A 15,760-nucleotide genomic window follows, 5' to 3' on the forward strand; every position below is an offset into this window, starting at 1 on the left:
GAAAAAATTAGTCAAAGAACCTGATTCTGTGACACTCAGGTATGTACCCCTTTTTCAATAGATAGTTGTGCTTAACTGTTAAGCTGCCACGTGACTAAAACCAGATCCTACTCAATTGATTATATCATATGGTAATAAATCTCTTCGACTCATAAAATTAATAGGGGATCAGGTTCTAAAAGTAAAGCCGGCATTCCCAGAGTAATCGTGACTAGTATCAGTCCACGTGAAATCAGGAACGAGAGGGTTTTAATATAAAGAGCAATATAGTTCAGAGGGTATTTGGGGATAACGAATAGTTTAAGTAGAAAACTGACAAAAACGTAATAGTTTAAGGAGGTTTTAGGGTATTAACTTTTCTAATTTTTGTTCCTCTAGCTCTTGACAAGTGAAAATCCTTTTTGCTTTCCTTGATACAACCCAATACAAAATTCCACTTGCTCTTTCAATAATAAAAAATTCTTGTAGATGCGGTTATAGGAAAAATGAAATCAACAATAAGAAAATAAAACGAAAAGATCAGAATAAAAATGACACACCTATGCCTAAGCAGTAAAACAAGCTTCTTTTGGTCCCTGAAAATGAGAGATCAATTCTGAGATCCAAGTGATCTTATCCTGTCAGATCCCCTCATAAAGGAAATTTTCATGGCGGATCCAACAACACATGAATATGCCAAAGTGCCTCTCCTCTGCCATCAGTCATAAGTCTATTTGTTCCTGCACGGTAAGACAAACCAATTATATCAATACCCTAATTAATTATTTGGCGCTTATGGATGATTAATCTGAATTTTTTTAAAGTTAATTAGTGTTTCCAAAGTTGAAACTCAGATATTTAATTAGAATTAAATAAAATGTACTATGAGTTGTAATTTTTGGTACTCCCTCCGTTCCAATTTATGTGAATTTGTTTAACTGCACACGTAGTTTAAGAAAAATGAAGACTTTTGAAATTTGTGATCCTAAACAAGTCAAAAGGCCTAGAGTATTTGTGTGGTTATAAAAGTTTATCATTAATGGTAGAATTGTAAGTTTAAGCGAAATTGTTTCCAAATATAGAAAGGGGTCATTTTTTTGGAACAGACCAAAAAGGAAAAAGGGTTTACATAAACTAGAATGGAGTATATCAAAGTTATCAAGAAGTAGTACTTTTTAAAATATATATCAGTTAGAATTCATTGTGAGCTAAATCTTGAAAAGCTAAAATTGGCAAACATTTGATACAAAGAAAATATTTTTTACTTTGGTACTGACTAGTGAATGAAAGACCAAATGATCTTCTTTCTTCAGTAACATGACAATTATGTTCCTTTTTATTGTAATTTCTTCTAATCTCTTTGGCTTTTTAATTTTTTATTTACATTTCGCAAACATTAGAAATTCTTTTAATTACAAAAAGAAAATGGAGTACCTAGCTGAAGGATCACAAAGGAGAGATCAATTGACAAGTTGTACTTTCATCTCAATAGCACTGGAATCAGCAACTGGTGGTTGTGACTTTGATTGTGTACCGTTTTCCATCTGCTTGAGGTTCTGTTGGTAATAAATTTGTCTCAACCTCTCTATTTCTCTTTTCAATGCTTCTTGATGAGCTATATATTTTCCGAGAAAATTAAACAATATTAGTGAAGACTAAGTAACCCTCAAATGTAGCTTACTATGGAACTTTCATAAATTTAGTGATCCATTTAGTTTTGTTCACAATCAATTAGGATAACTTCACTTCTGATCCCACAACTACTGACAAATTATATTTTTGGTTCTAGTAATATTTGCCTTATAAGCAATTAATTTTATAATTTACAAAATTGTATAGATTTAGTCTCTTTACATGTTATATCATCATGACCCGTTGGTTGATCATCGACGCAGCGAGGAAAAAAGAAAAATTAACGTACCTAGATACTAAATATGTCTCAATTTATGCAGCATCGTTTGGATTTAAAAAGTCAAGCTTTTTTTAATTTTGACCGTGAATTCAAATATGAAATCTTTAAATTGTGTTGAAATACATTTTGAAAACTACGTAAAAGATACTAAGTCACTAATTGACAATTCGAAAAATCATGATCATGGAAAAGCTTAATTGACTCTTAAATTCAAATAATGTCACATAAATTAGGATGGGCCGTACAAATTAAAAAAAGAAAATTTACCATCTTTAAACAATTTATCTTGGGAAAGAGCTGCGATTCTTTGCCTGAGGGCACTATTGTCAACGTTTAGAACCAAACGTTGATGGTCCAGAAATGCAACTCTTGGTGACAATACCGAAACTTCAGCCTTCAAAAAAACAGAATAAAAAAAAGGGGTCAATTAAAAAATATTCTAAATGAAATCTCCAAAGAAATTAAACTACTTGAATTACTGTTAGTAGAAAAGTAAAATTCTCTGAATTATTTTACATACTTGAAGTGTGCTAACACTACGTTCCAGCTCCGACACATACTGCAGTTTCCTCACCCGTGATCTTTGTGCCGATTGTCTGTTTGCCAATATCCTGACATATTCAATTAATTAAAGATTTATCTTACAATTGAAAAATTAAATGTTGAAAATAATTTGGCTTGCGCTTTAAAAAGTTATTTGCTTTATTTTCATATTATTACTTTTAATAATTGGGTAATTATGTTTAGTTACCTTTAGATGATCCCATAGCGTAAACAATTTCTAACCTTAGTACTATTAAAAAGAGACCTTGTCAAATATATATACCACTATTCATGATAATATATACTATAATATACTCCATTAATTCCACATGCAGAAAGACAGATATAGAAACAAATATAACATTTCAGTTTAATCATAAACGAGTATATCTGTACTTTATATGCTTAAAATACGTATCATAACAATCAATACTCCAAAATAAATAATTCATTGTTTTTAATTTACGTGACACACTGTAATTTTTAATTCATTACAAAATGAATGATACTTTTAAATATGACAATAATTAACTTTAAACTTTCGGTTCACCCCTTAATAAAAATGTATAATTATATTTGAAGTCACAAGTTTCAAAAATTTTACAATCACAAAGATGTTCTTACATATTTTGAACTATAAATTTCAAAAATCTTGAATTCTTTCTTAAAATTTGTGCCGACTCAAATTATGTCACAATAAATTAAAAGAGAAGGAGTAACATAATACTGTCTCTAAGCAACAAATGAGAATTACCTTAATGAGAAAATGTCAAAGCATGTTGCAGGAATAACTATATGCATATATGTGTCAAAAATAAATATACCTTTTAATTCTCTTAGGATCAACAACTTTTTCACAAGAATATTCAATACTTGCATGAGTAGCTGCTGGTTCCTCATTAGTCTTGCATGAGCTTTGGACTTCCTCATTAAGCTGCTGCATTTGACCATCACGGTCGCCGCCGGCTACATTCATCCTTTTATTATCTTCATTAACGTTGATGTAATCAGACGGCGACGACGGGTTCGAACACGACATATTGTCATGTTCCTCATTAAACATGGACATGATCTGCTGCTCATCATCAAACCTCTCAAATTCCTCATTACGAGTAGTGGTTCCACCCGAACCCGGAGTTGATGATAGCCTTCTGCATTCCTCCACCATGGGAGTTTCCAAGAATGCGATGGAGTCGCTCATCGATCTCCGGTGGGACCCGCGTTTCGACGAGAAGTCGAGGAATTCGTCCGCCCATAAAGGGTTATTGTGAGCAGCAGTTGCATTGGGAGATAAGTTGTCCAATTTTTGAAGTGAAAAATCAGGCCAATTTGGTGTCATGTTAGGCACTCTTGGAGGTAAGTGTGCCATTTTTCCTTTCTAACTAGCTTGAAAAATGGGAGTTTTAAGAATGTAGCTAGAAAACCAAACTAGAAAAGAACATATACAGAGACATTAATTCATGATAATATGATATAGACATTGTCATGAGACCATATGTATAGCTTTGATTTGTCTCATTAAGGAGCAAATTAAACTTTGTGACCTTTCTTTCTCTCCAATAATGATCATTTCAAAAAAGGTGGTGGTTGGGGGGGGGGAGTAAGGGGATGGTGGGGTCACATGGGGGAGACTAAGACAGCTATAGAACAGCTGGTAGGAAGTTTGAGTCTCAACTGTATTACTGGAAAGTAGGAGTAGTTTAATATATAGGGGACTTGCACCACATGTGCATGCCCTTGTGCTCATCACTCATCTCATAAAGCTTCTGGTTTTTTTTTTTTTTTTTTTTTTAAATTTCAAAAAAGCTAGTATAGTATTGTTTTGTAATGGCCTAACACTAAATCGGATTTCGTGGATGGTTATTGAATTAAGAGGTCAAATCATAAGTCTAAACTTTTCTGCGATAAACTATCGTTATTACTCTATATTTTGCATAAAAATGAAAATTCGCTGGAAGTTCATTAACCCAATGCTAGAAATGACGACTTAGCGGTAAGATAAGATAAAATTGTAAAATAAGCACCCGCGGGGATCAAAACACCATATAATACTATAATGATCCGACCGGTTATTTTGTATTATTGCGCCCCGTTTTCCCTTTTGATGCTTCACACATATGTAATTTTGGCCTTATGACTTACGGGGTTGATTGGTTCGTTCCGGGAAGATTTCGGGTTGATTTAGACCATTTGGTTCTTGGCTTGGAAGCCTAAGTTAGAACTATTAATCAAACTTTGACTTTTGTGAAAATAACCTTGAATAGTGTTTTGATGGCTCTAATAGCTTCGTATCGTGGTTTTTGACTTGGGCGTATGCCCGGAATCGAATTCGGAGGTACGTAGGTTGATTTGTGTTGTTTTTTCCGAAAATTAGCAATTTAAGGTCTAGTAGTTTGACCGTATGTTGACTTTTGACTATCGGGTTCGAAATTTGATTTTAGGACTTGGAATATATTCGTTATGCTATTTAGAAGTTTTCTGCAAAATTTGATATCATCTGTTAATTTGATAGGATTCGGACGCTTGGTTGCAACTCTAGAAGTTCTTGAACTTTTCTTTTGAATTCATGCATTTTGATGTCCGATTTGTAGTTCTAAATGTTATTTTTGTGTTTTGATTATGCGAGCGAGTTCGTATGATATTTTTAGACTTGTGTGAGTGTTTGGTTTGGATTCCTGAGGGCTCGAACGAGTTTCGGACGTGATTCGGAATCATTTGGACTAAACTGTAATTGTTGGTGTGCTGGTGCTCTGATGTTGCAATTGCGAGCACCAGCCTTGCAATTGCAAAGTCGAAGGGGGTGATATGATGTCACAATTGCGACTACCCTTTCACATTTGAGAAGTCAGCAGTCCTGGTTTGGGGTAGCATTTGCGACCACTTGGTCGCTTTTGCAATGGGAGTCAGCTTCGCAATTGTGAAGCCTTTGTGGACAATACGACTTCTGTGAAAGTTGTCAGGGTTCGCAATTGCGATCCCTGATTCACAATTGCGAGGGTTCACAAATGGAAAACAATGTCGCAAATGCGACATCTGCAACTCAACATAAGGGTTGGAAAGTCGGGATTTAGTCTCATTTGTCATATCATAAAACCCTAGACTGGGTAGGAGGCGATTTCGAGAGGGGATTTTTATCTACAAACATTGGGTAAGTGATTTTAATCAATTTTCAATCATATGTCATGATTATATCTTAGATTTAACATCAAATTTATGATAGTCAAAGAGGAAAAATTAGGAAATTTTGTCAAATTTTTGAAAAATACAGAATTTTGTTTTGAGAGTTGATTTGGACTCGGATTTGAAAATAAAACATGCATATGGACTCGTGGAGTTATGGGTAGTTGGAATCTACCCTTGGACCCAAATTTTGATCGAGCGGGTCCGGAGTTGATTTTTGTTAACTTTTTGATAATTTTGTAAAGATCAAAGTTTTATCTATTGTAAATTTTTCCTCTTGCATTGTTTGATGATATTAAGTCACTTTTGGTTAGATTTGAGCCTGTGATGACCCGATAAGTTATTTTGAGATTTTGCCTCTATTTTCATGCTTCGAGACCTTGATTAGCTCCGTTTAGCATTCCTCAATTTGCGTGCGCAACTAGTGTCTCATTCCGGGAAGTCCTTATGTGAAAAATTAAAGAAAATATGAATTTTGCCTTATAAATGACTTGAGTTGATCACAGTTAATATTTTATGTGAATAGACTCGTATTAGTATTTTGACGATTCTAGTGGGTCCGTATCGTAATTTGGGACTTGGGCATATGCCCGAAATTTAATTCAAAAGTACCTAACTTGTTTTGACTCATTTTGCCAAAAACTAGCATTTTTGAAAGTTAAAAATTTCTAAGTTTGACCGTAAGTTGACTTCTTAGCTAACAGGTTCGGATATTGATGTTAAAACTTAGAATAGTTCCGTATTGTTATTGAAACTTGTTTGCAAAATTTGGTTCAATTCGAAATTCATTTGACATGATTCAGACGCTTAAACGTGATTCTAGTATTCTTTAGTTTCACTTTGAAAGTTCATTCGTTTTGAGGTTTGATTCGTAGATTTAGATGTTATTTTGGTGATTTAATTGCGCAAGCAAGTTTTTATGATGTTATTATACTTATGTGCATATTTGATTTGGAGCTCGAAGGGTTCAGATGAGTTTCAGATAGGCTACAGATTGATTTTGGACTTTGGAGATAGCTGATGCCTTCGCTGTTGTTGGTGTGATATGCAGATCTCGCATTTGTGGGGTCTGGCTCGCAATTAAGAGCCTCGCTTTTACGAGCATGGGCTGGTTTTGGTGGTTTTGCATTTGCGAGTAATATGTTCGTATTTACAAACTAGACAGTGATCGCAATAATGATCAAAAAGTTACATTTACAACTCAGCAGTCCTCGAGCAGTCTTCGCATTTGAGAAGAAATGGTGTGAAATTGTGAAGGTTGGGAGTTCGCAATTGCGAATCAAATGTCGCATTTGCGACCTTTGTGAGTCTGAGACAGTGTTCGCTTTTGCGACCCCTTTCTCACATTTACGATGTTCGCAATTGCGAACAAGTCATCGTAATTACGACATCCGTAGTTGGGTAAAAAAGGGAGAAAATGGGACTTAGCTTATTTAACACAATCTCTCAACCCTAAACGTCCTAGAGATGATTTTTCAAGAGACTTTTCTTCCTAAATTCATTAGTAAGTGACTTTAATCCATTATTTTTTAGTTACTCATTACATTTACTGAGATTTCAACATCAAATTTAGGATTTTCATAGTAGAAATTAGGGATTTGGGTAGAATATGAGATTTTTGTAAAATTGAGATTTAAACCTTAAATTGAGGCCAAATTTTGAAACAAACCACATTCGGGGGTGAATGGAAAATCGGATTTTGGTCCGAATCTCGATTTTGACCAAGCGGGCCCTAGGTTGACTTTTTCAAAAATGATCTAAATTGAACTTATTTTATTTGTGGGTAGTTTCTAAAGCTTATTTTGAATCATTTGGTCAATAATTTACTAGATTTGGTTGGTTTGGAGGGTTGTTCAAAAGGCAAGGCCGTGGTGGATTGATTGCTTAAGTTGTAGAGTGAGGTAAGTATTGGGTCTAACATTGATTTGGGGGGATCATAGACCCTTTAACTTCATGTTATGTGCATTATGGGTGAAACGACGTATATGCGAGGTGACAAGTGTATATGCATTGTTGTGTTGCTTGCTTCCATGCTTTCGTTACCTTACTGTATATCTTGTTACATACCTAATTATTGCATGCTTATTTGACTTCCATTCCATAGTTGCTACTTGTCATTTAGCTATGCTTGTATTAAACTCTCCATTCTTTCCATAATTCCATGTATATTTGGTACTTGTCTCTATTTGCTCTTCTTATATTTCTAAATTGTCTTAGCTCTTGCTTGTCTTATAGTTTTGTAACACTTGTTGCCTTCAATAATGTAGTTTCATTTGTATGAGTTGTTAATTTGTAGATACCGTTGAGTTGGTAAACTTGAGATATTCGAGATGTTAGAGGTTTTTTGAGTATCATGTTATCCTTCATTGCTCCGTACATTTACTCTCTTGATGTAGAACTTCTTGTAATCTTTGTTGTTGAATTGCTATTGTTGATTGAAATTGTTTGGGAAGCGGGTTGCACACCGCAACAGAAATTTGAAAGGTAATGAACTGAAATAGAGGAATAAGAACGAATTATGAAATTGACAGACAATGATATGGTGGGATCAGGTTGCACCCGCAATGGACTATGTAAAATTATATTTGTTTCTGACTGTTTAATTTGCCTCGGTATTTGAGATGAGTTTATATGCCTTGTTATTCTAGGCTCTCTGGTAGGTAGATTTTGAATTCATTAATATGAATTAACTGCTTTATTTCCATTCCTGTCTTTTCTTCTATTATTATTATGTACAGGTTATTGTCAATGACCCGCCTTAGCCTCGTCGCTACTTCGTTGAGGTTAGGCTCGACACTTACAGAGTACGGTCGGTTGTGCTCATACTACACTCTGTACTTCTTGTGTAGATACCGGAGTTGGTCCTAGCGGCGTTCAATAAACTTGCTCGGATCCAGCTGTCAGTGGAAACTTGAGGTATAGTTGCATGGCGTCCGCATTTCTGAAGTCCTCTTTTATTTTATTTTAGCCATTTATTTTGATTCAAACAGTTATGTTTATTTCAGACCATTACATGTAGTATTGTAGACAATCATGTACTCGTGACACCAGTTTGGGGATTTTTATTTGGATTTCGTCACTTATTAGCTTATTACCTTATTTCAGACTATTCAATTTCATTATTGTCATTCAATTTGGAAGTTTTTAAAAATAGTTAATAGATATAGCTAACGTTGGCTTGCCTAACAAGTGATACATTAGGCGCTATCATGGTTCCGAGGGTGGGAATTTCGGGTCGTGAAAAGTTAGTATCATAGCACTAGGTTGCCTAGGTCTCACAAGACATGAGCAAGCTTAGTAGAGTCAGGAGGATCGGTATGGAGACACAGTACTTATCTTCCAGAAGCTATGGAGTTTTAGAAAAAATCTCACTTCTTTCTTTCTCTATCGTGTGATCTCATTCTATCATTGATGATTAAAAAATTCAATTTTTGTTCTCTTGCGGATGGAGAGAACACGCACAACATCAGCAGTCGGACAGGAGCCGGAGCCCCCTGTAGCAGCTACTATCAGGGGTAGAGGCCGAGGTCGAGCTAGTGGCCAAGGCAAAGGCAGAGCTCAGCCTAGAGATCGAGCAGCAGTACCCGCAGTGGAGTCTCAGATTTATCATGTTATGTGCATTATGGGTGAAACGACGTATATGCGAGGTGATGAGTGTACATGCACCGTTATGTTACTTGATTCCATGGTTTCGTTACCTCATTGTATATATTGTTACACGTCTTAATTGCTACATGCTTATTTGACTATCATGCCATAATTGCTACTTGTCATTTAGCTATACGTGTATTAAACTGTCCATTCTTTCTATAATTTCATGCATATTTGCTACTTGTGTCACGACCCAAAATTCACTATAGATTGTGATGACGCCTAACGCCGTCGTCAGACAAGCCAACGATGATTTATCAGCTTAATTACTCATTTTATCACGCTTAAAATCATAATTTTCATTAATTAAATAGCACGAAATAGAATTTATAAGGTGAAATGATAATAATTATATGAACTACCATGATAAACATCTAGTAGGAACCCCCAAAATCCGGTGCAAAAGTGCATGAGCATCTATTAATGAGTACAACAATAATACAACATCCGTCTGAAATATAAGTTAGACGGGAAATATAAATAAATTTGATAGAGACTCTGTATGTTGCGGATCGTAAAGAGAAAATGCAGCTCATTGTAAAGTCTCTACAACAGTCGCACATCTGCACCCAAAGCACCACCAGAAAAATATAGGTTTACCTACACAATAAGTGCAACAAGTGCAGCATGAGTACGTAAATCAACGCATACCCGGCAAGTATCTAGCCTAACCCCATAGAAGTAGTCATGAGGGGTCGACATCGACACTTGCTAGTGGTCCAATAAGAGAGATATAGTAAGAAGTAAACAAATATTGGGCAGAGTAAATAAATGAAATAAACAAGTATAAATACGTGGTACAATCCTCCTCTCAACAATAACCTGAAACTCTCGATTAGCAGTTACCTCCTCAACCGGAGTAAGTATATATATATAATTGTCACGACTCAAATCAGGAAAATTCCTAGATACACTGGATTCTTGACAAATATTACTCACGATTCCATAGGATTATTTCGTAGAAATGCCGAGGTGTACGACCCGATCCCATCATAATCTGGTACATAACCATAGATACATCTATTATACTGCCGAGGTGAACATCCCGCTTCCATGAGAGTATGGTACATAATCTTGCCGAGGCGAACGTCCGATCCCATCAAAATGTGCGCACTGTCGAGGGTCGAACGACACGAACCATAGATGTATCTATTACAGTGCCGAGGCGAACAGCCCAATCTCATTATAATAAGAAGGTTTAATGGGTTCCCACTCATGAATAAACATATGAGTTATGAACTTTAAGGAAGCTTTCGATGAAACGCTCAACGCGGGAGAAATTCGAAAGGGGAGCACAACTGTTTCATGGCTAAATCAAGTAGCACATCCAATCTCTGAAATAGCAAGTCTATCACTCTATGCAAGTCTAGTCTCAAGTCGTCATGTAAAATTAAGGAATTTGATAGGAAAGGAACAACTCAAATAGTATAGTTATAGCGTGGCGAGAACCTAAGTTTACCCGGACATAACATGAATCTAGCTATACGTACGGACTCTCGTCACCTCGTGCGTACGTATCCCCCGCAACAAGTAACACATATCAAATACATCAGCTAGGGGTAGTTTCACTCTCTTAGACATGAGACTTACCTCACTACGAAGTTCCATAACCGGCTCCAACGCCACTCTAACACCTCAAACTGATGCCCGTCGCTCCATAACTGGACAAACAGTGTGCAAACCAATAAAAATATACTCTAATACTCATAGTAAATAAATTCATTACAACTTCCAACTCTGCTCGGAATGTCAATAAATCCAACCATCCGGCCCACATGCCCGGATTCCGAATTTGTTTAAGAAAAACTTTACCCATACTACTACAAACTCAAGTATATAATTTATTTCTAACTCCATGTCCAATTTCGTGGTCGTAATCCAATAATACAAATTTCTAGATTTTTCAAATTTCTACTAATTTCTATGTTTAAATCCATATATATAAACCACGTATTTAATTTAAAATGGGTGGGAATTACTTATCTTGTGATTGACACTGAAATTGGTGCTCCAAAATTGCTCCAAGGTCGGCTCCCATGGATGAAAATGAAATGAAAGTGGCCAAACTCCCGTTTATAAAACCACACTACCCTGATGTCCCTTCTTCGCGATCGCGGGAAGATCTTTGTGATCGCAAAGCACAAGCTCCACTGGCCCCAGAAACTCCTCTACGCGACCGCACCCAAGCCCACGCGAACGTTAAGCATAGGCTTCCCAGGCCTTCGCGATCGCATGCTATCCCACGCGTTCGCATAGAATCACGCGCGTGAACCCAGCTGCCTCACTTCTTTCTCGCAAATGCGGACTGACCACTCATTTGCGTTGCTCTACCTAGCCTGACCTATGCGATCTCATACTTCAGCTCGCAAACACATAGAGTGAAATCCTAGCTTCCCCAACCAAGCCTTCGTGATCACATTCCTGCTCACACGATCGCATAGAAGGAAACCGGAACTAGACACCAGCAATCACAAAATCGAGGAAAATAGCCTGAAACCATCCCAAAATACTCCTGAGGCCCCCGAGACCCCGTCTAATTACACCAACAAGTTCCATGACATAATAAAGACTTGCTCGAGGTCTCAAATCATACAAAACAACATAAAAACTAAGAATCACACCTCAAATCGAACTTAATGAACTTATGAACTTTCAACTTCTACAACTCGAGCCAAATCATATCAAATCAACCTAAAATGACGCAAAAATCTATGCAGAAGTCCCAAATTGCGATATGAACCTATTCAATGGATCGGAACTCTAAACGGACATCGATAGCATATAAATCCACTTTAAACCAAACTTATGAAATTCTAGAACATCCAAAATGCCAACTTTCTATAATAGGCGCTAAAATGCCCTCAGGTGACCCGATACTTATCCCAAAAATACACCCAAGTCCGAAATCATCATACAAGCCTATTGGAACCTTCAGATTCCGATTCTGAGGTCGTTTACTGAAAAGTCAAACCTTGGTCAACTCTTCCAACTTAAACCTTCCGAAATGAGAATTTTCCATCCGAATCAACTCCGAACTTCCAGAAATTCAATTCTGACCATACGTACAAGTCATAATACCTGATGTGAAGCTACTCAAGGCCTCAAACTACTGAATCACGCTAGAGCTTCAAACGACCGGTAGGGTTGTTACATTCCCCCCCACTTAAACATATGTTCATCCTCGAACGTGCCAAGAACTGTTCTGGAGTTGTCCAAAATTACTATTTAACATCTCATGCACTTACCCGTGCCATCACAACCCAGTTGAGCACATTAGCTCGAGCCAGACTGAACATTCTCCCTTTTATATAGTCAATAAGCCTTTGGACCAAATTCCAACCTCCAAATTTCTCTACCAGACCTGATTCTAACATACGAACACTGTATTGATCACTACACATTGTACCAAACATGATCATGCGCCTATGCTAAAATAACACCATACACCACATAAATCAGTTGCCCATAATAACATCCCCCGACAACAATAGCTGGAATTTCACGAATCTGATTCCCACAATACACCTCATAACGCATATAAGCTTTGTTCCAACTCACGCAATACTGCCACGACGGAAGAGACGTGTAGAAACTCATAACCACATTCCAAGACAATAAATCATGGGGTCTCCCCTCCTAACAAGAACCATTACCTCATTCTGAACTGAATAGCGATATTTGCTCTTTAACATACCCTATATAACTCCGATCGCACTGATCCCAGGTCCAATAATCTTGTCTCGCCTAGTACAAGCTGCTCGAGCAATAAGACACCTCAAACACCGTCTAGAATTTCATATGACACCACTAAAGCGCCAACAAGTACAACTTGAATATGTTCCATCGGAAGGAATGAACTCTGGCAAAAAACTATCAAGACCGCATAATGAATAAAACGACCAATAGCTACTATGAACCTTCCCCGGAGATAAGAAATAAAACACACAAAAAATGTATAGGGAACCGTACTTAACATCTCACTGTTACAGCGTGCAGCCCGATCCAAATATGACATGTTGCGGCATGCAACCCGATCCAAGAATGATATCGTTGCGGCGTGCAACACGATCCATATAACATACTAGTGGCGGCGTGCCACCCGATCCAAACAATATAACTGTGGCGGCGTGCCACCCGATCCGCACATAACAATCAAGAAGAAAAAACACACATTAAGCCATAATGCTTATACTTACAAAATGCCCAAATATCGACCACAAGTACATCAAGTGCATAATACAATTCCTAAGGAGATCGGTAGCGCCATATGCTACAAAACCCAAGTGCATCTAAGGTGCAATAAATGACCTACATCTCAAGAGCCATCCCTCTCATATAACACCGCAAGCTACACGGGACCTCAATATGTGTGCGAATAATCAAGTTGTCTCACAATCCACATGGCACAATAGAGATTACACGGAATAGCTGACGACGGACATAACATCCAATGCTTGAAGACTCCTCCATAAGCAACGTTACGCTGAATGAGCACACCGGCCTTAAGTAGAGCACACATTCATATTTAGACCGATTAACAGACCTCAAGTCGATCCTGATCGTACCGTACTAGGCTAATAACCTTTTAAGGATCCATAATAACCTTTTTCCATGAATCATAAGAATAACTGTCAAATCTGAAACAAACTCACATAGTCCACAGCCCAAGGAATAGAACGCCTCTCCGGCATAAACTCTCACATTGACGATAGTACCAAAAATCTTCATACTCGGTTTCAATTCTTAATAGTCAAGTGACTAACATGCCACACTTATACAAATTTCTCCGTGGAATGTACTCCCACAACCTTCCGTACCAGGTAGCAAGGTCTGCACCTCTATACCACCAACCCTGCAAATTCTGTAAAGCAAATCAAGAATTTGCAAATCAATACACAAGGCCTCTTACACAGGAAATCGTCCTTAAGTGACACTAAAGAAAATGCCAGGTTACTCTAAACATCTGAATTCTTTCCTGCTCATCCGAGCTCGTGACTTTCTTATCAACACTAAGTCGCAACCTGAATCCCTAACTTCAAATCTCCATGCTGCTCACTGCACCTATCATGTCGCTACATGAGAGTGCAAGAATTCATCATAACCCCTGAACTACTAGTAGAATAAATACTAAACCGGCTAGATTCCTTTCACTTAACTCATTTAGAAGAACCATTGCAACACACAACCGAAATCCCATAACCATAGAAAATACAAACCTCAAGTTGTGGTCTAAACTGTTATAATTCTTCCAGAATCCATTTACACAACAAGGCCATCTGAGTCAAATACCTCCCAAATCAATCAAGTTATGGTGGCTATCAATTCCACACGTACAACCACAAACCACATGTATAACTTAACACGCCAAAGGAACTGATCACTGCCACAATCATGCTGATTCAACCATTACTAATCGAACCAACTTCTTCTAATTTACTCTTGACTTGCCTTAGAAATGATAATAGTTCCATTCAAAAACATAATGAACTCAATCTGCACTCATCCCGAGTGATCCAACTCACAATACCACATCGTCTCATTACCCATGAACCATCTAATACCCTCCTCAAGCACATAATAGCATCTTCAACCGGTACACCCATTCTGCAAGACCTTCCGCGAATCCGAAACTATTTTCTTCCATTTCTCCAATACTGCATCGCAGACCCGATGATAACATAGAACACTCCAATCCCCTTTCATAATCCACTGCACGAACTCGATCCTGAACCATACAATGACCCGAAATCCTTAAGCACCGCGCTTTAATCCTTGAACCTACTAGGACCATTATTAAGAGTCACCCACTCTGACTTGGTCCCAAATATAACCGAACTCCAACACTCTATTAGCACATGAACACCCACTTAAAGAAGTAACTGGCTGAATGTTTTTCCTTGTACATCACCTGCACAAGAAGCATAAACTTCGAGTCTTCCCAAAACCTGCACATGAACTGGTAAGGCAAATTATAGCACGCATCCATCAAGTACTTTGCTCAATTTACCCCTGATGTTCTCTTTTCTTAATCATAAATGATCCATCAATGCACTGATAACCAAAAACCGCACAAGCAGATAACCACGTGATACAATCGTAGACGGTGGCTCCCCCACTTAGCTCTTAAGCTACAATCATATAATTCCAGAGCCCACAAAGTTTCCTCCTTCTCAATTACCATGATCTTGCACCGTTAACCCGCCAAATACCTCAAATCTTTTGTTAAGATTTTCATGAACATCCCGAATCATTAGTCACAATCGCAAATTCGACCTTCTGCCGAGTAGTAAGTAGAATTCTTCGTAGAGACTTCATCAAAATCACGCAACAGCTAACTCACTCACCGAAGATAACCCACATGCGGGATTCCATTTTGACATCCTCCAACAATATTTCCCTGATTATAACTACCATGAAATCGGCAAACCCCTCCTAAGCCCATCCTTGTTCACCTGCTGTATAAGTTTGCCTGTTCCCTATTGATATTAACTGAAA

The 15,760-nt window shown here is 37.5% G+C and overlaps 1 protein-coding gene across 1 annotated transcript; it reads right to left on the reverse strand.

Annotated features, from left to right (window-relative positions):
- Window positions 1–324: 324 nt before the first annotated feature.
- On the reverse strand, window positions 325–3,998 carry LOC107799322 (basic leucine zipper 34-like). The gene is made up of 5 exons (XM_016622421.2): window positions 3,259–3,998; window positions 2,412–2,502; window positions 2,159–2,285; window positions 1,414–1,594; window positions 325–719 (listed from the first exon to the last, which is right to left on the reverse strand). Exons 1-4 carry the CDS (start codon window positions 3,801–3,803, stop codon window positions 1,440–1,442), a joined length of 918 nt encoding a protein of 305 aa, XP_016477907.2. The 5' UTR covers window positions 3,804–3,998; the 3' UTR covers window positions 325–719; window positions 1,414–1,439.
- Window positions 3,999–15,760: the final 11,762 nt, after the last annotated feature.

Source organism: Nicotiana tabacum, chromosome 8, assembly GCF_000715075.1.
Source record: "Nicotiana tabacum cultivar K326 chromosome 8, ASM71507v2, whole genome shotgun sequence".
NCBI classification, from domain to species: Eukaryota; Viridiplantae; Streptophyta; class Magnoliopsida; order Solanales; family Solanaceae; genus Nicotiana; species Nicotiana tabacum.